General features: G+C 42.7%; 1 protein-coding gene across 10 annotated transcripts in view; it reads left to right on the forward strand.

The window, feature by feature from the left end:
• Positions 1 to 25,872, forward strand: part of PAM (peptidylglycine alpha-amidating monooxygenase) — a 161,751-nt gene that overhangs the window by 70,890 nt on the left and 64,989 nt on the right. For all 10 annotated transcript variants that reach the window (XM_077347714.1, XM_077347718.1, XM_077347717.1 and 7 more), the window contains exons 6-9: positions 2,505 to 2,590; positions 6,334 to 6,417; positions 17,306 to 17,354; positions 24,595 to 24,662. In XM_077347714.1, coding sequence (XP_077203829.1) covers positions 2,505 to 2,590; positions 6,334 to 6,417; positions 17,306 to 17,354; positions 24,595 to 24,662 — 287 coding nt within the window. The remainder of the gene's footprint in view (positions 1 to 2,504; positions 2,591 to 6,333; positions 6,418 to 17,305; positions 17,355 to 24,594; positions 24,663 to 25,872) is intronic.

Raw genomic sequence — 25,872 nt, forward strand, 5'->3', positions numbered from 1 at the left:
AATTCCACATAACAGAGGGGATAATTCTTCAGACTTTGGCTGATCTATTTGGTTGTCCCTGGATATTCACTCCTGAATGTTCAGTATTTTGGACAAGCTTGATGAATGAGTTGTAGATAGAGGGCTTTCTGAAGTGCTCAATCCATAGGATTTCACGTGGTGGTTAAGGGCTTCAAGCTTTTAATGAGAAGATTAATCAACTAAAGGTTTAGGATGATTAATCTGTGTGTCGTTTTGAGATATTGAAAAAAGTGTGAGAACTTACAATTTAATAAACCAGAAAGCATTCCTTGTTAAAGGGAAGGGCCATCTGTAGTATTTCATTTTTCAATGCTTACTTTAAAATGCTAACCAAAATTGACTTATAAGGTGACATCACTTGGCCTCACAGTTGATTAAAATGTGTTTCACAGATTAAAATTTCCCCCATGGATTAATCATTGAACCAGTAACTGATTTACTGGTTAAACTGATTAATAGTTGCAACCCTAATAATAAAAAAATAACCCAAAAGCTTCAGAATAGCAAGCAAATGTCTACACCTTTATTCTCATCAATAAGATATGGATATTAATAAATCAGAAGCAGCTTTGAAATACCTTTTTAAATTTTGATTGGGCCATTAATATTTGAAAAGGGCAGTCTATAAAGCAAGTAACAAGAAATGCTAACTTGGCCCTAAAGGGTTATGAGATTGGCAAGGTGTACTATTTATAAATTACTGCAGGGCATCCTATTTCATAGCATTTAATAGTAGAATCTATATGTTCATTAGTATTGTGTTTGATACTCTTTACACACTCTTACACTGTTTGTAAATCTTTCTTTAATCAGGTCTGATTTGATTTTGCATTTAGTCAGTTGCTCAGTTTTATTTCAGCAGTCTGAGCTACCCTTGATACCCATCATTCATCATGTTGTACTTGCATATCTTTAAGGAGGGTAAGAAAAGTTTGGCTAAGCTAGGTAGTCATTTCTTTCAATTGTCATTTTCCCTCCTCATTCCTTCAATCCTGCCTTTACTCTCAGAAGCCACGTGTATTCTGTTTTATTCAGAAGATACCTGCTTTATCCAGGTGATACTGAAGTCCTGCCTTACATTCACCAGATAGAGGGCAGCTTCAGCCACACAAATAAAACTATAGTGACAATTGTGGGTGGAAAATGCTAGGGGAGAGATACCATAGCATAGTAGTGAGATTTTTTGCTAGGATCTAGGAGACCCGTGTATCCCCACTCTACCATGAAGTTTGCTGAGGGACTTTGAGTCAGACACTGCCATGGCCTAAGATACCTCAGCATTGTTGTGTTGGTAAAATTCAAAACAGGATACCAATGCATGCTTCCTTGAGTTCCTAGAAAAGAAAAAAATCCATGATAAAAATATACTATTTTTAAAAAGTAATCAAGTGCTTTTCTGTAGGAACATTACCAAGGACATCTGCTTTAATTAAAAGTTTTTTTTAAATCTGAGAAACGTAGTCTGTTTCAGTCATTATTGGTTTGTTAAAGTGATGCATTCCCATGGCAGAACCTATTCCATTCAAAATACATTTGGTTAAAGCTTCTGGAGAACTGAATGTAAACGGATCAATACCTGGACCTCTTCGTGGGCCAGTAGCACTGAAATGTTTATTTCTCTTATGAAAGCTCTCTCACCTCACCTACCTCACAGGGACGTTTACTGCACAGACGCTGTTGCTCCGGGCTTCAGCCTGCTGGTTGAGCCGGGGCAGATTGTCCCATCTCTTCCTGCTACCGCATGAGGGAGCCTTTGGCCCAATGCACCTTGTCTGCCCCGGATTTGTGCTCCTTAACAGAAGCCAGGGTGGTGAGGTTCTTCTGCGCTGTGAGATGGCATGGGCCTGGGCTTTTGTTAATTGTAAAGAATTTCAGCATTCTTAAAAATATAGTTAACTTAATGTAGATGCAAGTTCTCACTAGTGCTCCCATGTCAACCCTATTCTATTCAAAAGATGGAGTCTGTCTCTTCTCTCCAGGAGGGTGAAAAGTATTATTATGGGAGGAGGAGTAGAGAAGGGCCAGTGAAGAGTCAGGCTGGAGCAGGGTTTTTACTTTTTGCTACAGGAATTTAGCATGGCAGCCACCTGAACTGCTGAGCTAACAGTGAAAGCTGCAGGAAGCTGTGGTGTCTTTTGACTACAGCAGCTCCTCCTTTTTTGGGATGTTTGTCTTCAGCAAGCAGTCAGTTGTCTTTGGTCTATTTCTTTTCTAATTTAAGTATTTATAATGCTCTAATTCACAGTCCTTGAGGACACAGCAAAGAGCTGCACATATGGCAATGATAATTTATTGCAGAATAAATGTCTGACAGGGAGTTGAGGGCTTAGCCATGTTTGTTTTTAGAAAGGAGCCATAATTGAAAAATGTTGAAAAACCATGCCGTTGTGGACTTCATACACCACAGTACAGTGTTGCATTTGAATGTAATAGTGTACTCCCTGGGGCAGGCCAAAATAAAGGTTTTTCCTCTGTTTGTCTAGGGACTGTGATTCAGGAACATGCACAGACACATCCAATATTTTGTATGCTTGGGCAAGAAATGCCCCACCAACAAGACTGCCAAAAGGTATGGACTATTTAAATTATTATTATTATTATTATTATTAGTAGTAGTAGTAGTAGTAGTAGTAGTAGTAGTAATAGTAGTAGTAGTAGTAGTAGTAGTAGTAGTAGTAGTAGTAGTAGTAGTAGTAGTAGTAGATTTATTTCCCACCACTCCCCATCAGCTCATGGTGGGTAACAATAGTCTTTGTCCCCATTAAAATACCCATTAAAAGACTTTAAAACAAACTCAAGAAACTCAACATGGCGGAAAAAACACCCAGCATTCCCACCCCCTGCTATCAGAGCTGCAGGGAGGATGGGGAGAAGATATAACCTATTAGACCCGGGGGGGGGGGGGGATGTTGGCTCTCATTCGCTGACCTTGGCCTCAACCAAAAACCTGGCGGAAGAGCTCCGTCTTGCAGGCCCTGTGGAAAGCTGGTAAATCCTGCAGGGCCCGCAACTCACCCAGGAGCTCATTCCACCAGGTAGGGGCCAGGACCGAAAAGGCCCTGGCCCTGGTTGAGGCCAGGCGCGCTTCCCTAGGGCCAGGAATGACCAGGAAGTTCTCCCCTGCGGAGCGTAAAGCCCTGCGGGGGGCATAGGGCGACAGGCGGTCTCTCAGGTATGTGGGTCCCAACCCGCGTAAGGTCTTGAAAGTCAAAACCATAACCTTGAACCTGATCCAGACAGCAATCAGCAACCAGTGCAGCTGCCTCAGTACAGGCTGGATGTGGGCCCTCCAAGGTGTGCCAGTGAGGACCCTAGCAGCTGCATTTTTCACTAGCTGAAGTTTCCAGATCAAGGACAAGGGAAGGCCAGCGTAGAGCGAGTTACAGAAATCCAATCTGGAGGTGGCTGTCACATGGATCACTGTGGCCAAGTGGTCAGGGGACAGGTAAGGCGCTAGTAGTCGAGCCTGGCGAAGATGGGAAAATGCCTGGCCTGCTACTCTTTTGACGTGAGCCTCCATAGTCAGGGAGGCATCAATCGTCACACCCAAATTACTGTCCTGGGGCGTGGTAGTAAGTTGTACTCCTGCCAGGGTGGGTAAGTGCGCTGCCTGATCCCATCCTCTGCCTCCCAGCCGCAGGACCTTTGTCTTGGAGGGGTTGAGTTTCAGGCGACTCTGCTCAAACCATTCGGTCACTGCTTCCAAACATCTGGTGAATAGTTCTGGGGGGGAGTCCGGGTGGCTGTCCATGAGGAGACAGAGCTGGGTGTCATCAGCGTACTGGTGGCAACTCAGCCTGAAACTCCGTACCAGTTGAGCCAGAGGGCGCATAAAGATGTTGAACAATGTGGGGGAGAGGACTGCGCCCTGTGGGACCCCACAAGGGAGTCTATAGGGACACGAGAACTCTTTCTCCACCGCGACCCTCTGGGTCCGGTTCTGGAGGAAGCAGCGTATCCAGCACAAGGCTGTGCTCCGCATCACTGTACCAGCGAGGCAGTGGATCAACAGTTCGTGATCCACGGTGTCAAAGGCCGCTGACAGGTTCAAAAGAACCAACCCGGCTGACCTGCCTCTATCCAACTGTCGACGGAGATCATCCAGAAGGGCAACCAACGCCGTCTCTACCCAGTGGCCAGGAAGGAAGCCCGACCGATATGGATCGAGTGCCGAAGTTTCCTCCAAGAATGCCAGGAGCTGGTCAGCTGCAGTCCTCTCCACCACCTTGCCCAGGAATGCCAGATGCAACAGATGGAGTTAGCAGGGTCCTGCGGGTCCAGCGTTGATTTTTTCAAGAGAGGGCGAACCACTGCCTCCTTCAGCCTCTCAGGAAATTCCCCCGAACCCAGGGAGGAGTTGATGATGTCTCTGAGCTGGCCTTCTATTCCCTGGCCACCTCCCTTGAGGAGCCAAGAAGGGCAGGGGTCGAGGGGGCAAGTGGTCGCCCTAACCAATCCCTGCAACTTGTCCACTTCATAAAAGGAGAGCCGCCTGGAGCCATCTAACCTCACTGCCAGAGGCAGCCAACAGGACTCCAGTTCATTTACTGTATTAATTGTGGCGGGAAGTTCGCGGCGGAGTGACAAGACTTTATCCACAAAAAAGCTTGCGAATGCCTCGCAGCCGAGTGCCAATTGTCCAGTATTTTGGCGCCCTTCAAGGGCGGTAAGAGATCTAACTACCCTAAATAATTGGGCCGGGCGAGTGCTTGTGGACGCGATTTCCGTGGCAAAAAACTCACGTTTAGCCACTTTCACCGCCATCTCATACGCCCTCATAAGCATGCAATAAGATGTTCTTGTAGCTTTGTCGCGAGTCTTCCACCACACTCACTCCAGTCATCTCACTTCCCTTTTCTTCTCCTGGAGTCCCCCTGTATACCAGGGGGCCCATTTGAATCGAGGGCAGAGAGGACATTTAGGGGCGATCTCATCTATAGTGGCCGTCAGGCAGGACTGCCAGTCCTCCACCAAGGCTGCTAGTGAGTCGCCAGGAGGCATCAGGTCCTGCAGAGCATTCCGGAATCCAATGGGATCCATAAGTCTCTGCGGGCAGGCAAAAATCCGCCTGCCGCCCAACTGGGGAAGGGGTGGTATCCTGAGCCAAGCCCACAGGGCATAGTGGTCTGACCATGGCACAGCCAAGGCTGCATCCAGATCCACCTCTATCCCAGCACCGAAAATCAAGTTGAGTGTGTGGCCGTGATGGGTAGGGCCGGTAACAAATTTCGAGAGCCCCAGTGTTGCCATGGAAGACACCAGGTCTCCGCCAAGTCCTGAAGACGGCGCGTCCGCATGAACATTGAAGTCACCCAGGATTAAAAGCCTGGGGAAGTGTAATGCCCAGGTGGCCGCCGCCTCCAGCAGGCGGGGCAGGGCATCTGGCAGCGCGTTGGGCGGACGGTAAACCAGCCAGATGACCAAGCTCTTGACCATGCCCCATCCAATACTGACACACTCTACCACCCCCCACCCCCCTGATTTCCGGCCCCAGGAGAGCCCTGTAGGAGGAAGCCTCCCGGCCCAGGATCGCCACCCATAGAATGTATAACACTCTAGATAAATATATGGTAGTAGAAGTGATGGAGAAAATATGTTTTGTGATTTTCTTGTTTGGAAAAGTTTTGTTTTTAACCTCAGGAAAAAAATGCATATATGATTACCAGTAGATTAAATGCTTCCTTTAAAAAAATGAACATTACATGATCCCTCACAAGACTATATTGGTAATCCAAGAAGTTGCTTCAAGAAGGTACATGTTGAATTGCTGGGAAGTTTTAATCTTCTTTGTTTTAATTTGGACCTGAACAAATTTCCTAACAAAATTAATTTCTATGCTTCCTGATTTAATGCAATGGAGCTAACTTTCGTAGCTATTGAATTATGAATTGATGGTGAATACTATTTGGTTTGCAGTGGGGAACTGTCAAGATCATTCTTTTACCTTGCATTGCCCTAAGTACATTTCTGTGTTACATATTCCTGCCAGCAACAGACGAAGCCACCCTGATAAAAATGGAGAGATAAACGATATCTTATCTGCCTGCTCTTATTTGAGGATATCCTTTCTTGTTGCTATCAAGACATTCACATTTTGTTCGCTTCCAATGTTGTATTTATTTCCAGAGAATACTTTAGCAGTTATCACCATTGCCTACATGTACACAATGTTAGCTCACATATGTGGTTAAGTCGACTAACTGTGTACCCATTCAGTTCTTAACATGGACTTTTTAGGATTTGGAACTTTATTATTAAATATATATATGTATAATTTCTCGAATTTCAACATATTTTTGTTTGTTTGTTAAGGAGTTGGATTTAAAGTTGGAGGAGAAAAGGGTAGCAAATACTTTGTTCTTCAAGTACACTACGGTGATATTAGTGCATTTAAAGGTATGTATGCTTTTCAAATATTAATATATGACTTTATGGATAGCATTAGATATTTAAATAATAAATAAAGAGAGCCAGTTTGGTGTAGTGGTTAGGAGTGCGGACTTCTAATCTGGCATGCCAGGTTCGAATCTGCGCTCCCCCACATGCATCCAGCTGGGTGACCTTGGGCTCGCCATGGCACTGATAAAACTGTTCTAACCGGGCAGTGATATTAGGGCTCTCTCAGACTCACCCACCCCACAGGGTGTCTGTTGTGGGGAGAGGAATGGGAAGGCAACTGTAAGCCACTTTGAGCCGCCTTCGGCTAGGGAAAAGCGGCATATAAGAACCAACTCTTCTTCTTCTTCTTCTTCTTCTTCTTCTTCTAATAATAATAATAATAATATAATAATAATAATAATAATAATAAACCATTAGTTTCTGAAATTTAACTTCCAAATATTCAAGGATTATCTAAACTTAAGTGTATGAGCAAGCTGCTTTCTTCTCCTCCCCATATTTTTCTTTCAAAATTTCTCATCTCAGCATTAGTACATATTTTTGAGGGTGCCCTCCCTTTCCTGCTAATTTACAAGTAATATTTTTGTGCATACCCAGGGAGTCTTTAATTTGTGGAAATTCTTGTGACATTTTGCTACTTTTTGACTATATGTGAGCCAGGGATGTTTTCTGTTAGATACAATGACAAACTGGGGAGGGTCCACAGTCACCCAGAAGGCCTCAGGTGTCTCTAAGCAGTTTAAAATCGCCTTCCCTTCCTCTCCCCATAACAATCATCCTGTGAGGGAAGTGGGGCTGTGAGAGGTCTGAGAGAGCTGGGTATGGCCCATAGTCACTCAGCAGGCCTCAGGTGTCTCTAAGCAGTTTAAAATAGCCTTTCCGTCCTCTCCACATAATAGGCCCCCTGTGATGGAGGTGAGGATATGAGCCGGCCCAAGCAGAATGCACTGCACTGGCTGCACCCTGATTGGCCCATATTCAACTTGGACATCCCTGACATGCTCTTCCCACAGGGGCATTTCACAAATATATAGAGCAACCATGGATAAGGATTGCTTAGATTTTTGAACCGCCTTCCCATATGGTTCAGGGCAATTTACATACAATGTTGTGGGGTAATACATGGAATGACCTAAGCATAGAACATCAAAAATAATCCAACAGTGGGTTAAATTAACATAATATCAATGAATTTGATCAACAATAATATAACAGGAACAACAACTTAAATAAACCCCCAAAGAGGTCAGACTGGTGTAGGCCATGGAGGTGTCTGAGTTTGAGCTGAGGAATGCACTTTTGTTGTTAAATTGCAGCACACTCTCACACAGCCAGAAGAGTAGATCAGCAAGTGATCTCAGCAAGGTTTCAGAGAAGCAAGGTCAACTTCATGAGCCCAGTACTACCATTTACCCACGTATTTACGATACAGTGGAGCTGTTCTTCCTTTTTTAATTGAAGCATAACTGTAAGGTTCTGCAGATGGTCAGGGATGAGTGTGGGTGTCTGTTTATGTATTCAATAACAAGCACATGTGCAATGTTTTCTAGCATGTCAGTGCAACCCCAGTTTTCCTATGCAACACATTTAAGTGTCTTCAGCCATAAAAATCTTAGAATTGTTTGCATTTCTGCTGCTTATTAGTTAGATAAGAGGACCCCAACCCTTCTCCCATAAAAAGAATAATGGAACTTCAGTATTATCTGATTTTATCCTAATAATGTATCTAAAGCAGTATGTGCTTGCACAGCATGTGAAGTACCATATTTGCCGGCGTATAAGACGACTGGGCGTATAAGACGACCCCCCAACATTTCCACTCAAAATATAGAGTTTGTTACATTACATTACAGTACCTGTCATTGTCATCATTGTACGGCCGCAGCACAACTGCAGTGCCTCCGGCCCGCCCCTGCATCACCCTGTGACTGGCACTAGTGTGCAAATGCGCATGTGCGAGCTCTGCGTAGACAAGGGGCGGGCCAGAGCGCCGCTGCTTCCCGCCGAGTAGAACGGGCCAGTCACCCCGAAAAGGCTGGCACCCCTGTCTCAATGCTGATGCTCGCCGCAGCCTCGCTGATGAACCGCTGTGGCTGTGCTGGATAGTGATACTGGATGGTATGTAGGATGAGGTGGGCGGGCATCAGGAGGCCACTATGGGCAGCTATGTCTATCCCAACTGAAGTGCACCCGGCGTATAGGACGACCCCCCCACTTGGAGGCATCTTTTTCAGGGGGGAAAAGTAGTCTTATACGCCAGCAAATACTGTATTTCAGCCCAGAATTATAAAGCTCTTTATAATTTATAAATTATAAAGCATAGTATATCCTATAGTAAAGGAAATAATCAATGATTGATTGATAGTCTTAAGCCAGATCAGGAGGTAGTCATGTGGCCAATTAGTCCTTGCAAAATATAATTGAACACAGTGGCTTGTAGCCAATCAAATTCATGAGAAGCAGGAAGCTCAGCCCACACTAAGTATGCCTCAGCTGGAAGCTGGCTTCTCTTTCAGTAAACGCACCTTGGTATTTAATTCCCATGGAGCTGGAAATGCTCTGATTTTTCACAAGGGTAACTAGATGGCTTGAGCTCAAAGTTGGAATCCCATGGCACCTTTAAGATCAATAACGTTTTATTCGAGTTTTTTTCCACATAAGTATTAAATGTTGCCAATTGTGCATCAAATTTGTGTCCAGTTTGGTGTAGTGCTTAGGAGTGCAGACTTCTAATCTGGCATGCCGGGTTTGATTCTGCGCTCCCCAACATGCAGCCAGCTGGGTGACCTTGGGCTCGCCATGGCGCTGATAAAGCTGTTCTGACCGAGCAGTAATCACCTACCTCACAGGGTGTTTGTTGTGGGGAGAGGAAAGGGAATGCAACTGTAAGCTGCTTTGAGACTCCTTCATGTAGAGAAAAGCAGCATATAAGAACCAACTCTTCTTCTCCTTTTGCCTAGAGACAGATCTATATTAAAATTGTTGAAAATTTGGTGGGTCTTAACACGCATGGTAACTTTCTCAGTACCTTATAGGTATCAAATTGTGTAATAAATAGTCTGCTACAACCAGTTACAAAATTGTCTTATTTGTTTTAAGAACTTTTCTCTCCTTTATCTCCTTGGAGTAGAATGTGAATGATCCACTGTATTTGTCTGTGTTTCTCTCACATTATTCATTATGTATAATAACGGGAAAATGTAACACATCAGGGTCATTTTTTTCCTTTTCTTTCTCTGGCTGAGAATTCATTCCATGCATCTGACAGTGTGGGAACAAGCCCATGGAAGCTTATGCTGCAGTATATGTGTTAGTTAAAAGTGCCACCAGAATCTGCTTTTGTTTTGATTCCCATCAAGGGAAGAGGCTTTTTTTCACACTCCATATAAATTCATCTGGTGTGAAGGAAGTTCCCTTAAAGGATTCTCCCAAAACCTAATGCCAGCTCCATCTAAATGAGAGAAGTGATGGGGAGCATATAGCAGCCAGTGTGATATACTTGTTGGACCAGGAACCGCGAGAACAGGTATTGGGGGCTTTGAGCAGTCACGCAGTCTCAGCCTAACTTACCTCACAGGAATATAGTAAGGATAACTTTGGGAATGGGAATGGTGAAGAACAGTGTATGCTACCCCGAGCTCCTTAGAGTGCATTCCTCAGCTCAAACTGAGACTACTGCTGTGGTGTGGGGGACAGAGGAAATCACACACTCATGAGCAGGAAGCCTAAGAATGGGTCTTCAGAAGGTTGTCGGTTGGCTAACTTTCAAAAATCCAGCCATAGGATCCATTTTACATCTCAAAGAATTACAAAACCAGAATTTGGCTTTAACAGTCTCTGTATCTCCACTTATTCTATTCCTAAGTAAATGCTTACCGAGAAGAAGCTTTGAGGCATTTCTTCTCACATTAAGTAGCTACAATTTGGGAGTGATTTTGAAGCTTTGCATGGTCCCAAACAGTGTTGCCAGTACTAACTAATGTCGTCATATATTAGGTTCTTATTTGACAAGGCAGACTTTGTGTTTATGTCACACTGAAAGACCATGCAAAGGACAGGATATGCTATTGGGTAGTGATACAAAAGCAATGAAAAGCAGCATTGCCTTGGTTGACAGTGGGAATGCAATTCACTTTCAATCAAGGGGCATCTGGAGTTTAGTGAGATGCTGGTTATGTAGGTATAAAACAATGCTTGTCGAAATTAGTATCTTAATGAGGGAAAAAACTCCTTTGTTCCAGTTTGTACTTTTCAGTAGGCATGCCTGTATATACATATGCATGCTGCCATTTTTCACATATCTCATTACTTCCCACTGTTTATAAAAGAGATTTGATTAACTTATTGGCACTAATTACACTGTTTTCACAGAAATGAAGCAAAATTAAAATTCATGGTGCATGACACATTGTTTTGTATACAGATATTGGTCTAAGGCGATAACTTACATTTGTCACAGTCTTTGTTTTGCATACGCTTTAAAATAAATTAACGCTACAAAAAGATGAGGCTCTATTACATAAGGATAAATGAGTTTTAGCACTATAAAAAGGCAGCTTCATGCAGATTGATTTCTGCCGTTTGTGCAATTGACATTCCTCATGACTCGTTTTACAAACAAATTATACATATGCAGATCAGCATCTTAAATCTCAGGAAATATGAAGTTTAATCCTTGTGCAGAAGCAGATATCATTTCCATAGCCTTAAAATTCATTTGAGAAGAATTAGGAAAATAGTTGCTCTATCACCATTTTGTCTAGCTCATAGAGGTCTAATCCCCTACTTGTGTCAATATTCCTTGACGTGCTGCTTAAAACTGGACAAATAGAGAGTAATTTACATTTTCACAAAGTAGTTAGGAAGTTTAATTTGATTCTATTGCTTAAATGTTTCAACAGTCATCATTGTAGCATGATAAGTTTGATTTTAGGGTACTCAACTTCATAAACCTTTAATATGTCTTTTGAGTGGCAGCTACCATTTATTTTTGCCAGTGATCAAAGAATTAGGAGCCATTATGCATATCACAATGGATTTTGTTATGTATACTCTGCAATCCAGAAGAGCTATTAAATCACACTCGTAAGCACAGCTTCTTGTTTGATCTCTGTTGGAAACTCTGCATAGAGAATCAGCTTTGAAGGAGACCTACTTTTAAGGCGATATGAATGCATTTCTCTCTCTTTGCCTCAGGGCAAATAGAAGCTAATAATTTATTTGTCCTGGAGCAATGTGTACTTCCATTTTAACTGAAAAGCAAAATCAAAGGACTTATTCTAGACTGAGCAGCAAATAGCAACAATGATTTTAAGATGGTATATCAAGCTTCTATTGTGATTCAGTTACCTTTTTAGCTAATGCAGCACTTGACAAAAAAGCAAATGTTAATTTTCCATTTTCCTCCAGTTTATTACTCCTGCAAAGTGGAGTGCTTATTAGACGTAGCCATTTTGTGAAGGTGTAAGTGGCAGAAATAGATCCATATATATGGACACAGTATGAATTAAAAGGGGAGTTTTTGTTTATAGAATCATAGAGTTGAAAGGGGTCATAGAGGCCTAGTCCTACCCCCTCCTCAATTTCCTGAAGTGCACACTGATATGTATTTAGAGATGAACCCTCTAATTTTCCTTATGTTTTTACTTGATGAAGAAGAAGTAGTGGATGGATATTTTTCTCCTCCGTTACCCAAATGCATGTCTACATATATATACCTGTATATATATAAAGTTACACACATGTACATATGCTCACACATACACTTGTACACACAGTTGTTTGCAAGGGTTCCTAACTTTGAGGCAAGGCCTGGAGACCCCTCAGAAGTTAGCTGATCTCAAGACTACCGGGTTCAGTTCCTCTGGAGACCATGACAGCTTTGGGGGGTGGACTGTATGACATCATATCCCTATTGAGCTCCCTTCCATCCCAATATCCCCCCCCAACTACACCTTCAGATTGGGAAAATCCTGGAGATTTGGAATTGGCAATTGTAGATGCTAGAGAAGTTGGGACAGAGATTGGCTAGACTTCTTTTGAACTCCTGATTTTGTTATGGATTTGCATTCTTTATATACATATTCTATGTGTGCATGAATGTACATGTCTGAAGGGGCTGGAACAGAATGGCTACCATGGACTGTATATGACAAAACCTAAAATGACTGAGCACCTTGACTGATGTTCCAGGGTTTTTGGTATAAATTTATAGGAAGAAGGAATGAGGATGTTCCTTCTTACCAATGCAAGGCTACCAGCATCTGCTCTGAGACAAGGTTGATTAACTACTTTGCCATTTCATGCTGCTATGCAATTAGACTGTCCATTTGTCTTGGCACCATAAGAGTTAATAGAAGCCTGTATGCTATTTTTGAGCTCAAAATCACCTACACCAGAGATTGCCAACTTAATGCCTAGACTGACAGCAAAAAAAGGATCCTCTCTAACTATAAGACCTTCAAGTTGGAGAAGTATTTGCAGGTTGTTGCTTCCTCCTCCACTCTCTGCCTTTATGTAGTGTCAGTGTACAGGGGCATGAGTGGTTGCTCTTTGCCTCTTGGTTAAGGTGACCAGATTTTAACATTGGTAAAGTGGGACACCATTGACCCGGGGGTTCTTGATTAAAAAATTGGTCTAAATGGAGCAAGAAAAAGTTTCACAGAACGCATAGAACGCAAAAATAGTATTGTAATTTCAACATAAGTACAATTTGCCAGGTGCCCCCAGATGTCCCTCCAAAAGTGGGACAATCTGGTCACTTGACTCTTGGTCTAGGGGGTCAGTTGAAAGTGCTAGAATCCTGTTACAGCAACTGGGCAATACTTCTATAAATAAAAATAAATTCCATGTTCTTTTCTTTTTATTGTGTATTAAGGAACTTTCCAGTTATGGGTATAGTACAGGGAAACATTCCTGTTTTCCATGGTTTCATTGAAAAATGATTAGCAGATTTCTGCCCATGTATCTGTAAAAATAAAAGGAACTTTTTAACCCAATGAAGTAGAACTCTACAATAACCCCTATGTGCCATGTAGCTTCAGCTCCCTTCCTTTCTGTAGTTAGCTCCACCCCCACCCCACCCCCCATACACACATTTTCAGTGAGACTTTAGTGTCTGTTTTTAATACAGCATGAAGGATTGCTAGATGGAAGGAAGAAAGAAAGACTCCATTCTCTGTGCCTGAAAACTCTTGTCTGTAAAGTGGGGTCAAACTGACCTGGAGAAATTGGAAGGGGAAATGGATAAATTTGTTTTCAATTTTCTGTGACTCTGTGTATTTAACAACGTTAATGAAGTTAATTACTCTCTGGTATTTCAGGCCAGCCTCCTACAATTTTTACAAATTGCAGTGTAATAAAATATAGGGTCACGTTGACAAAACATTATGATTTCTTATACCCCCCCGCTTTTTTTTAATGCTGTAATGTTTTGTGTTGCCAAATATTTCTTGTTCTTCTTTCTTTTTTTCATGGTAGCTTGTGGAATGCTCAGTGCAAGCCCCAAGACTTTTTATTATTATTTATGTAACTTAAATTTTTGGACTGTGTGACTGTTTTACTAGATCAGTAAAGAGCACTCTTTTTCATGACAAGAGTTTAAAATAGACTTTCTTGGCTTCGGCTTTAGAATTCACAAATGCTATGTAGCCAGACGTGGATGTTGGATTTTCATAGGGCAAACTTTAATAAACTCAGAGACATGATGAGTGTCATACCATGGACGAGAATGCTGGAAGGGAAGGGAGCATGTGAAGGGTGGGTGCTACTCAAGCAAGAGCTATTGCATGCTCAATCAATGACTATCCCAGAAAGACGAAAACACTGCAGGAGCTCTAAGAAACCTATTTGGATGAACAGAGAACTTCAAGAGGAACTAAGAAAGAAAAGGAAAATGTTCAGGAAATGAAGGGAAGGACAGAGCTCTAAAGAAGAGTATCCACAGGTTACTAGGCACTGTAGATCAATCATCAGAAAGGCCAAAGCTGAGAGTGAGCTAAGATTGGCCGGGAAGCCCATTGTAACAAAGATTTTTCAGTTATGTGAGGAACAAATGTAAAGTAAAGGAGGCAATAGGCCCACTGTTGGGTGCAGATGGACAAACTCTAATGGAAGATGCAGAGAAAGCAGAAAGGCTTAGTGCCTATTTTACATCTGTTTTTTCCCACAGGTCAAAGGGTTTAGGCACATCTAGAGATGGCAGTAGCCAAAGGATAGTGTCTGGGTGGCAGGTTAACATGGATAGAGAGGTTGTTGAGAGGCATTTAGCTGCACTGGATGAGTTCAAATCCCCTGGGCCGGATGAAAGGCACCCGAGAGTGCTCAAAGAACTTTCCAGAGAACTTGCACAGCCCTTGTCCATCATCTTCAGGACCTCTTTAAGGACTGGATATGTCCTGGAGGACTGGAAGAGAGCAAATGTTATTCCGATCTTCAAAAAAGGGAGGAAGGATGACCTGGGAAACTACAGACCAGTGAGTCTGACCTCTGTTGTGGGTAAGATAATGGAGCAGATATTAAAGGGAGCGATCTGCAAACATCTGGAGGACAATTTGGTGATCCAAGGAAGTCAGCATGGATTTGTCTCCAACAGGTCCTGTCAGACCAACCTGGTTTCCTTTTTTGACCAAGTAACAGGTTTGCTGGATCGTGGAAATTCGGTTGATGTCGTTTACTTGGATTTTAGTAAAGCTTTTGATGAGGTTCCCCATGATGTTCTGATGGATAAGTTGAAGGACTGCAATCTGGATTTTCAGATAGTTAGGTGGATAGGGAATTGGTTAGAGAACCGCACTCAAAGAGTTGTTGTCAATGGTGTTTCATCAGACTGGAGAGAGGTGAGTAGCAGGGTACCTCAGGGTTCGGTGCTCGGCCCGGTACTTTTTAACATATTTATTAATGATCTAGATGAGGGGGTAGAAGGACTACTCATCAAGTTTGCAGATGACACCAAATTGGGAGGACTGGCAAATACTCCGGAAGATAGAGACAGAGTTCAACGAGATCTGAACACAATGGAAAAATGGGCAAATGAGAACAAGATGCAATTTAATAAAGATGTGTAAATTTCTGCATCTGGGTCAGAAAAATGAAAAGAAGAAGAAGAAGAAGAGTTGGTTCTTATATGCCGCTTTTCCCTAGCCGAAGGAGGCTCAAAGCAGCTTACAGTCGCCTTCCCATTCCTCTCCCCACAACAGACACCCTGTGGGGTGGGTGAGGCTGAGAGAGCCCTGATATCACTGCTCGGTCAGAACAGTTTTATCAGTGCCGTGGCGAGCCCAAGGTCACCCAGCTGGTTGGATGTGGGGGAGTGCAGAATCGAAACCGGCATGCCAGATTAGAAGTCCGCACTCCTAACCACTACACCAAACTGGCTCTCAAACTGGCATGCCTACTGGATGGGGGATACGCTTCTAGGTAACACTGTGTGTGAACAGGACCTTGGGGTACATGTGGATTGTAAACTAAACATGAGCAGGCAGTGTGATGCAGCGGTAAAAAAAGCGAATGCCATTTTGGCCTGTATCAACAGGGGCATCACATCAAAATCACGTCATAGTCCCATTGTATATGGCACTGGTCAGACCACACCTGGAGTACTGTGTGTAGTTCTGGAGGCCTCACTTCAAGAAGGGCGTATATAAAATTGAAAGGGTACAGAGGAGAGTGATGAAGATGATCTGGGGCCAAGGGACCAAGCCCTATGAAGATAGGTTGAGGGACTTGGGAATGTTCAGCCTGGAGAAAAGGAGGTTGAGAGGGGACATGATAGCCCTCTTTAAGTATTTGAAAGGTTGTCACTTGGAGGAGGGCAGGATGCTGTTTCTGTTGGCTGCAGAGGAGAGTAATGGGTTTAAACTACAAGTACAACGATATAGGCTAGATATCAGGAAAAGATTTTTCACAGTAAGATTAGTCCAGCAGTGGAATAGGCTGCTTAAGGAGGTGGTGAACTCCCCCTCACTGGCAGTCTTCAAGCAAAGGTTGGGTACACACTTGTCTTGGATGCTTTAGGATGCTTTGGGCTAAACCTGCGTTGAGCAGGAGGTTGGACTAGATGGCCTGTATGGCCCCTTCCAACTCTATGATTCTATGATTCTATAATGAATGGTATTCGCCACAGGACACCAGTTTGCAAGGTAGTTTCTTTTTGGAAGTTGACAATGTACTCTGAAGTCACTTGTGGAATATGGGAATGCTGTTTTTTCTAAAATTCACTGCAATTAATAGTGGTTGAAGATTTCCCACTATTACAACTGATCTCCAGGCAACAGAGATCTACCTGGAGAAAATTACCACTTTGAAAGGAGGACTATATGGCATTATATCACATTGAAATCCCTCCCCTCCACAAACCCTGCCCTTCTTAGACTCCACCCCAAAAATTTCCAGGTATTTTCCAAGCCAGAGCTGACAAACCTAGGTCGTGAAGATAACTGAGTAGTCAAAGTTGAATAAACTAAACGTTTTGTAACCACCAGCATAACATGATAAAAAGGATAGTTTCTTTATGTTTCTTTGTTTTCATTCGTCTGTTGCAGCAAAAAAAATCATTTACACCAAAAAGGAATTTTACTCCTGTAAATGCTTTAGTTTTCCCACTGCTTAAAATTACATTACTGTCTTACTGCCTTCTTTTCCTCTAACAACTCCGGCTGTTTGGTTTTTAAAATAGAATTACTAACTCAGAAGCTTCTGTGTTACAGTATATTAAACCAGTTTATAATTTTAATATGCATAGAAAAAACATGTTTATACTTGACGCACAGGTTGTTTACTAAGGCGCTGTTATGCAAGAAGTACTCTATTACCAGTCTCTAGAATGCTAGCAAGGAAGAAAATGACAAAGTGTATACCTAAACCTCTGTTTTAATATTTTGTGCAGATAAACACAAAGATTGTTCTGGTGTAACTTTACATCTGACAAATCAAAAGTAAGTATGTCCAAAACCTTTCCTGAAACTTCTTTCATATTTTTCAGATGCCCCCCCTTCAAGACATTTGTGGGAGTTGTGTCACAGAGGCTATGGTAGGGGAACAATTCTTTCAAAGGAACCTAAACAAAAACTGAACCTTTGTAAAATTGGGGAAAAGGAGAGTCAGTATGAGTCAGTATACTCTTTCTTGAAGGAAAAAATGGTAATTCAGCATTTGATCAAGCTTAAGGTTTTGAAACTCAAATACTTTGGCCACCTCATGAGAAGGAAGGACTCCCTGGAGAAAAGCCTAATGCTAGGAGCGATTGAGGGCAAACGAAGAAGGGGACGACAGAGAATGAGGTGTCACTGGAGTCACTGAAGCAGTCGGTGGGAACTTAAATGGAGTCCAGGGAATAGTAGAGGATAATTGTCCATGGGGTCGTGATGGGTCGGACACGACTTTACACCTAACAACAACAAAAACAAGGTTTTGATAATCACCTTCAAGACCATACGCAGTCTGGACCCTGAGTACCTGAGAAACCGCCTTTCTACCTATGCTCCACAGAGAGTGTTATATTCCACCAACATCAATAAACTGGTGGTCCCTGGTCCCAGGGAAGCTTGCACGACTTTGAGCAGAACCAGGGTTTTCTCAGTCCTGGCCCCCACCTGGTGGAATGTGCTCCCAGATGACATCATAGCCCCGCTGGACCTAAAACAATTCCTCAGGGCCTGTAAACTGGAGCTCTTCCATCATGCTTTTGGTCAGTGCGAGGGATCCACCACCAACCAGAGCCCAGAAGCTCCTCCCACTATCAACTGCACTCATAGAAAAAATCTGAATCAGCAGTGCAGTAAAACCAAGTTGCATTGTAAATATCAAATGGAAATGACAAAATAAATTGTTCTATATAACTGTATTATGAAAGTTTGTGCAAGTTCTTACTGTTAAAAATGTAAACTTCCCTGAGCTATGAAGGAGAGCAGTATATAAATATATATATTTTAAAAATTACTGCTATCCTTCTGGGTTCCTAAAACCCTTGGTTCCTTTTAGTCCTATTAAGTACTGTGCCTAAATGCATGGCTTCTTGGTGACTTCTAAATCCTCTTTCAATTTCATTCTTTTAATTTTCCCTTTCTGTGTAAAGATGGTGGTATGCCTACTTCCCCTTTGACTGAAAGTTTTGCTACCAGATATCTATTATCATTCTCCCATTTGCATTCCCAGTTAATCAGATTTAATAACTTCTCTCTCCACACCATTAATTTCCATTCAGTTGTATAGTAGTATGACCCAGAAAAGGACTATGCGGGTAATGATGGATTTGATCATAAGAGCAAGAGACATTTCCCTTCTGCTCTTGTGAGTTTACGAGAGACAAACAGAATATTTTCTCCCTCCATTGACCTGCATCTATATCTGGGAGAGTGGAGTAGCATCCTTTAACCTCTTCCTCATGACAAGCTTTAGAAAAGCAGGAATAGTCCTAGCAGAAGTGTTCTCCATGATGGATGGAATAGTGGGAACAGAGGATACAATAGCCAGCTTGGTGTAGTGGTTAGGAGCATGGACCTCTGGTGAGCCGGGATTGATTCCCCGCTCCCCCACATGCAGCCAGGTGACCTTGGGCTCTCCACAGCAGTGATAAAGCTGTTCTGACCAAGCAGTAATATCAGGGCTCTGTCAGCCTTTCCTACCTCACAGGGTGTCTTTTGTGGGGAGAGGAATGGGAAGGTGACTGTAAGCCACTTTGAGACTCCTTCAGGTAGAGAAAAGCAGCATATAAGAACCAACTCTTTTTCTTCAACTGAATTATAACTCCAGCTTTAAAAATCTGTTTGATACTATTTGACTTCCTGGTTATTGATAAAAACTTACTCCCTAGCTTCTGAAGTTTCTTGAGATATTATCTACAAACATTTGTATGTATCCTTATGACCATAATGGCTACTTATTTGGTGTACCTTTTTAAAAAGTTGGAATTCTACTGGGTTTGCCAACCTCCAGATAGGACCTAGAAGTCTCCTGGATTTAGAAAATATCTCCAGGCAACAAAGATCAATTTCCTTGGAGAAAATGACTGCTTTGAAGAGTGGACTCTATAGCTCTATACCCCACTACCCCTCCCCAGGCTCCACCTCCAAATTCTCAAGGCATTTCCCAACCCCGAGTTGGCAACTTAGGTTTTTCAGTTCTATAGCCTCCTGGAATGTAGGCAGCCTTGAATGTTTCCAGCATAGCAATTTAGATTGTTTGGAGGATTGATAGCTCCTTAAATCAAGGACAGGGCTTGAAAGAAAGAAGCCATCAAAAGTAATGGCTTAAGCACATGGCAGATGGTCTTAACATATTTTAAGGCAAGGTTTTTAAACTGAGTACTTTTAAGAAGACATTTTAAAAAACTGTCATAGGACAAAGGTTTAGGGTACAGTCCATCAGAGGGTCAGCATTTCTGCAGAAACAGATGAGAAAGAACAGGACTCCTTCCTTTTGCCTGCTTAGCTTCCTGTTGCCTTGTCCCTTCCCTCTGTGATTTAATCAGGGCCATCCATCTTCAGTGCAGGGAAAGAGAGACAGCAAACCCTCTTTCATTGAGCCACAGCTTGATATTGCTTCAGTTGTCTTATTTGTTGTTGTTGTTATGTGCGAAGTCGTGTCCGACCCATCGCGACCCCATGGACAATGATCCTCCAGGCCTTCCTGTCCTCTACCATTCCCCGGAGTCCATTTAAGTTTGCACCTACTGCTTCAGTGACTCCATCCATCCACCTCATTCTCTGTCGTCCCCTTCTTCTTTTGCCCTCGATCTCTCCCAGCATTAGGCTCTTCTCCAGGGAGTCCTTCCTTCTCATGAGGTGGCCAAAATATTTGAGTTTCATCTTCAGGATCTGGCCTTCTAAAGAGCAGTCAGGGCTGATCTCCTCTAGGACTGACTGGTTTGTTCGCCTTGCAGTCCAAGGGACTCGCAAGAGTCTTCTCCAGCACCAGAGTTCAAAAGCCTCAATTCTTTGACGCTCGGCCTTCCTTATGGTCCAACTTTCGCAGCCATACATTGCAACTGGGAAGACCATAGCCTTGACTAAACGCACTTTTGTTGGCAGGGTGATGTCTCTGCTTTTTAGGATGCTGTCTAGATTTGCCATAGCTTTCCTCCCCAGGAGCAAGCGTCTTTTAATTTCTTTGCTGCAGTCCCCATCTGCAGTGATCTTGGAGCCCAGGAAAATAAAATCTGTCACTATCTCCATTTCTTCCCCTTCTATTTGCCAGGAATTGAGAGGGCCGGATGCCATGATCTTTGTTTTCTTGATGTTGAGTTTCAAGCCAACTTTGGCACTCTCCTCCTTCACCCGCATCAACAGGCTCTTTAGTTCCTCTTCACTTTCTGCCATTAGAGTGGTATCATCTGCATATCTGAGGTTGTTGATAATTCTCCCTGCAATCTTGATCCCAATTTGTGACTCCTCTAATCCCGCATTTCTCATGATGTGCTCTGCATACAAGTTAAATAGGCAAGGCGACAGTATACAGCCTTGCCGAACTCCTTTCTCAATTTTGAACCAGTCAGTGCTTCCATGTTCAGTTCTCACTGTTGCTTCTTGACCTGCATATAAATTTCTCAAGAGACAAATAAGATGCTCTGGTATTCCCATCTCTTTAAGAACTTGCCACAATTTGTTGTGTTCCACACAATCAAAGGCTTTAGCATAGTCAATGAAGCAGAAGTAGACGTTCTTCTGGTACTCCCTAGCTTTCTCCATGATCCAGCGTATGTTGGCAATTTGATCTCTAGTTCCTCTGCCTCTTCGAAATCCTGCCTGTACTTCTGGAAGTTCTCGGTCCACATATTGCTGGAGCCTAGCTTGTAGGATTTTGAGCATAACTTTGCTAGCATGAGAAATTAGTGCGATGGTGCGGTAGTTTGAACATTCTTTGGCATTGCCCTTCTTTGGGATTGGAATGTAAACTGACCTTTTCCAATCCTGTGGCCATTGTTGAGTTTTCCAAATTTGCTGGCATATTGAGTGTAGCACTTTTACTGCATCGTCCTTTAAGATTTTGAATAGTTCAACTGGAATGCTGTCACTACCACTAGCTTTATTGTTGCTCAGACTTCCTAAGGCCCATTTGACTTCACATTCCAGGATGTCTGGCTCCAGGTCAGTAACTACCCCATTGTGGTCATCAGGGATGTTAAGCTCGCTCTTGTATAGTTCTTCTGTATAATTTTGCCACCTTTGTTTGATCTCTTCTGCTTCTGTGAGGTCCCTACCATTTTGGTCCCTTATCATACCCATCTTTGCATGAAACGTTCTCTTCATATCTCCAATTTTCTTGAAAAGATCTCTGGTCCTCCCCATTCTATTGTTTTCTTCTATTTGTTTGCACTGTTCATTTAAGAAGGCATTCTTATCTCTTCTAGCTTTTCTCTGGAATTCTGCATTCAATTGGGTGTATCTTTCTCTTTCTCCCTTGCCTTTCACTTCCCTTCTCTCCTTAGCTATTTGTAAAGCTTCCTCAGACAGCCATTTTGATTTCTTGCATTTCTTTTTCTTTGGGATTGTTTTAGTTGCTACCTCTTGTACAATGTTGCGAACCTCCGTCCATAGTTCTTCAGGCACTCTGTCTATCAGATCTAATTCCTTAAATCTATTTGTCACCTCCACTGTGTATTCGTCAGGGATATGATTTAGTTCATACCTGAGTGGCCTAGTGCTTTTCCCTACTTTCTTCAATTTAAGCCTAAATTTTGCAACAAGAAGCTCATGATCTGAACCACAATCAGCTCCTGGTCTTGTTTTTATTGACTGGATAGAACTTTTCCATCTTTGGCTGCAGAGCACATAGTCAATCTGATTTCTGTGTTGACCGTCTGGTGATGTCCATGTGTAGAGTCGTCTCTTGGGTTGCTGGAAAAGAGTGTTTGCTATGACCATTGTATTCTCTTGACAAAATTCTACCAGCCTGTGCCCTGCTTCATTTTGTACTCCAAGGCCAAACTTGCCTGTTATCCCGGTTATCTTTTGGCTTCCTACTTTAGCATTCCAATCCCCCATGATGATAAGCACATCATTTTTGGGCGTTGCTTCTAGAAGGTGTTGTAGGGCTTCATAGAACTGATCAACTTCATCCTCTTCAGCAGCAGTGGTTGGGGCGTAGACCTGGATCACTGTGATGTTGAATGGTTTGCCTTGGATTCGAACTGAGATCATTCTGTCATTTTGGGGATTGTATCCCAAGACTGCTTTTCCTACTCTCTTATTGATTATGAATGCTACTCCATTTCTTCTGCGAGATTCTTGTCCACAGTAATATACCTGATGGTCATCTGAATTAAATTCACCCATTCCTGTCCATTTTAGTTCACTGATTCCTAAAATGTCGATGTTCAGTCTTCTCATTTCTTGTTTAACCACGTCCAGCTTGCCTTGATTCATGGATCTGACGTTCCAGGTTCCTATGGAATAAAAATCTTTACAGCATCGGACTGTCTTTTCGCCACCAGTTACTTCCACAACTGAGCGTCCTTTCGGCTTTGGCCCAGCCGCTTCATTCATTCTGGCGCTACTCGTACTAGCCGTCTGCTCATCCCCAGTAGCATATTGGACACCTTCCGACCTGAGGGGCTCATCTTCCAGCGTCATATCGTTATGCCTATTGGAACTGTCCATAGAGTTTTCATGGCAAAGATACTGGAGTGGTTTGCCATTGCCTTCTCCAGTGGATCACCTTTTGTCAGAGCTCTCAGCTATGACCTGTCCGTCTTGGGTGGCCCTGCACGGCATAGCTCATAGCTTCACTGAACTACGCAAGCCCCCTTGCCACAACAAGGCAGCGATCCTTGAAGGGGGTCAGTTGTCTTATTAGATGGTCATAATATGGTGTTATTATTTTATTGTTGAATTCTGCCTTGTGAGATTTTTAAACTGAGAATGTGAAATAAAAATATGTTAACATCATTTAAATGTAAGGCTGGTGAAAGAATGCCATAGAAATTGGACAGAAAGTCTGAGGCTAGTAGTTAGCAGGAAAAGGCAAGATGGTTATTTTCTACAAGTGACAAAATAATTAATAACGAGGCAACACTTTTCTTTTTAATAGTTTTGAGTGAAGGCAAATAGTGAAAGGAAGCGGTTCTCTTTTGTGAAAACTGAATTTGAGGTTCAGGAGATCAGGTGAATATGGTCACTAATTGGAAAGAATGTGTGTGATACTAGTAACTGGAGTTTTATAAAGATTGAAGATATATAGATGTTTGCATTTTCCCTTCCCTCTGTTGAATGTCAGTTTGTATATTGTTATAGGCTTTACAAACTCTTTAAATAAATTTATTATTGAAACATAAGCAGCTTGTGGCTGTCTTTTCCTGCCTCTGTTATAATGTGAAGAGTTGGTTCTTATATGCCACTTTTCTCTACCTGAAGGAGTCTTAAAGTGGCTTACAGTCGCCTTCCCTTTCCTCTCCCAGACCCATTATGCACGGGGGTTTTAGCGCACATTCGGGGTGGAATTGCGGCGACTAAAATCACGGATAACGCACGGAGCCGGCTGCAACCGGCTGCAGCTTCGGTGCATGCCGCCGAAAAAGCCGCGTCAGTGAAACGCGGAAGAAAGCGCAGCTTCCGGGTGAGCGGGGCGCAACCAGAAGCGGCGCCCGGATCGGCGCGTGCATAATCGGTTACTCTGGGTTTTGCCGCCGTCGCGCCCCGCCCCGTGTATAATCGGTATGCGTCGCGTCTTCCCCCTCCGCGTTTTCCACGTGACCCGAAATCGCCGTTTCGGCGGCCGTGCATAATGGGCCCCACAGCAGACACCCTGTGAGGTAGGTGAGGCTGAGAGAGCCCTGATATCTTTATCAGTGATGTGGCGAGCCCAAGGTCACCCAGCTGGCTGCATATGAGAGAGCACAGAATCAAACCCGACTCGAAAGATTAGAGGTCTACACTCCTAACCACTACACCCAGCTGACAATGAAGGAGTTATGTATCTTATCTCTGGTGAAAGTTAAGAGCCTTAGTGGTCTTGCTTCTCACCTTAAAGCAGAAGCATGCATGACTTGCTTTTGCTTTTCGGATTTTCATAACTATGCACCACCACCGCTGGATCTGGTGAATCGTTGCGAATCTGTGTGAGTCAGATTAGAAAGCATGCTGTTTATTTCAACTCTAAGATTAAGACTGACAGCACTGTCATCAGAAACAGACTTATAACTTCAGTATTTTTATGGAACTCCCAATATTTCTTTTGTAGACAGCCTATGATTGCTGGGATGTATCTCATGATGTCCATGGATACTATTATACCCCCAGGCGAGAAAGGTGAGTAAAATGTTTAAAACAAAACCAAAACTGTAACTTGATGTATATATTTAAATGAACATTATTTAACAAGGTAGGTTATAAGAATCCTCCACAGAGCCATCAGTGTAGTCAAGTTCAACTATATGAAACGTATTCTTTAAAAAAGTCAGTTCATTGCACAAATTATTTTTAACTAGTAGTCAGTTTTCTTTTAGAAGTCTGTGGAAGATGGAATGGGTTAAGTCTAAAGAAAGGGTTTTTGGCAGTGAAAGCCAAGGGGAGGCACTTTTCATAGATTCTCCTCTGCCTTTGCCAATGCCCACATGGCTCCTCATGCTGCTCCTGAGGGTCCAAGTCCCCCAAGATTAGTGTTTCTAAGAGCTGAGTAGACTGTAATAGGGTAGGAAGAGGCAGGCAAGTTCCATTCTGCTGATTGAACGACTTTTTCGAATTCTAGTTAGATTCAAGTGGGTAGGTGTGTTGGACTGAAGCAGCAGAACAAATTTTGAGTCCAGTGGCACCTTTAAGACCAACTAAGCTCTATTCAAGATATGTGCTTCTGTGAATCTGAGGAAGTATGCATGAACATGAAAGCTCATACCTTGAATAAAACTTTAAGGCCAGCGAAGGTGCTACTGGATTCAAAATTTGTTCTTTTTCTTATTCTGTGTGTTCAGAGAAACTTAACATTTCTGTATGGAGAGAGACTTGTGTTTGCTTCTGAATTCTGAAAGCCTGTCACCATGGGCAGTTATGCCGTAACATTTCACAAAAGCTGTTGTTGATCAATATTTAGATAGGTCTATTTTTCATCTTAAGACAAGATTGTTCTTGTTACTGAAAATTTACCAACATTTAATATAGTAAACTAGGCAGCCACTTATGTTCTCTTTTCACCTGGGCTGACAGTACAAGACTATGCAGAGTTATTCTATTCATGTTGCTGTATACTTGGAAAGCCTTGTTTCTGTCAATGGAAAGAATACCATAATTAATGCAAAAGTGGTATATCTATGGAGTTACCCTTTGATTTTAATCAATGGAACAGCTTGTGAAAGCAGTTTTTTGAATGGAAGTCTATAGAAAAATACAATGTGGAACTGTGTCTAATTTTCTTTGTATCTGAATTGCTCTGGGCTAACAAAAATGAGTCTCTTTGTATTACCTTCACAGGGATCCTTTGGTAATGAATGTTTTCAGCTTATACACAGACGTAATTTCCCCTGAC

Source organism: Paroedura picta, chromosome 7, assembly GCF_049243985.1.
Source record: "Paroedura picta isolate Pp20150507F chromosome 7, Ppicta_v3.0, whole genome shotgun sequence".
NCBI classification, from domain to species: Eukaryota; Metazoa; Chordata; class Lepidosauria; order Squamata; family Gekkonidae; genus Paroedura; species Paroedura picta.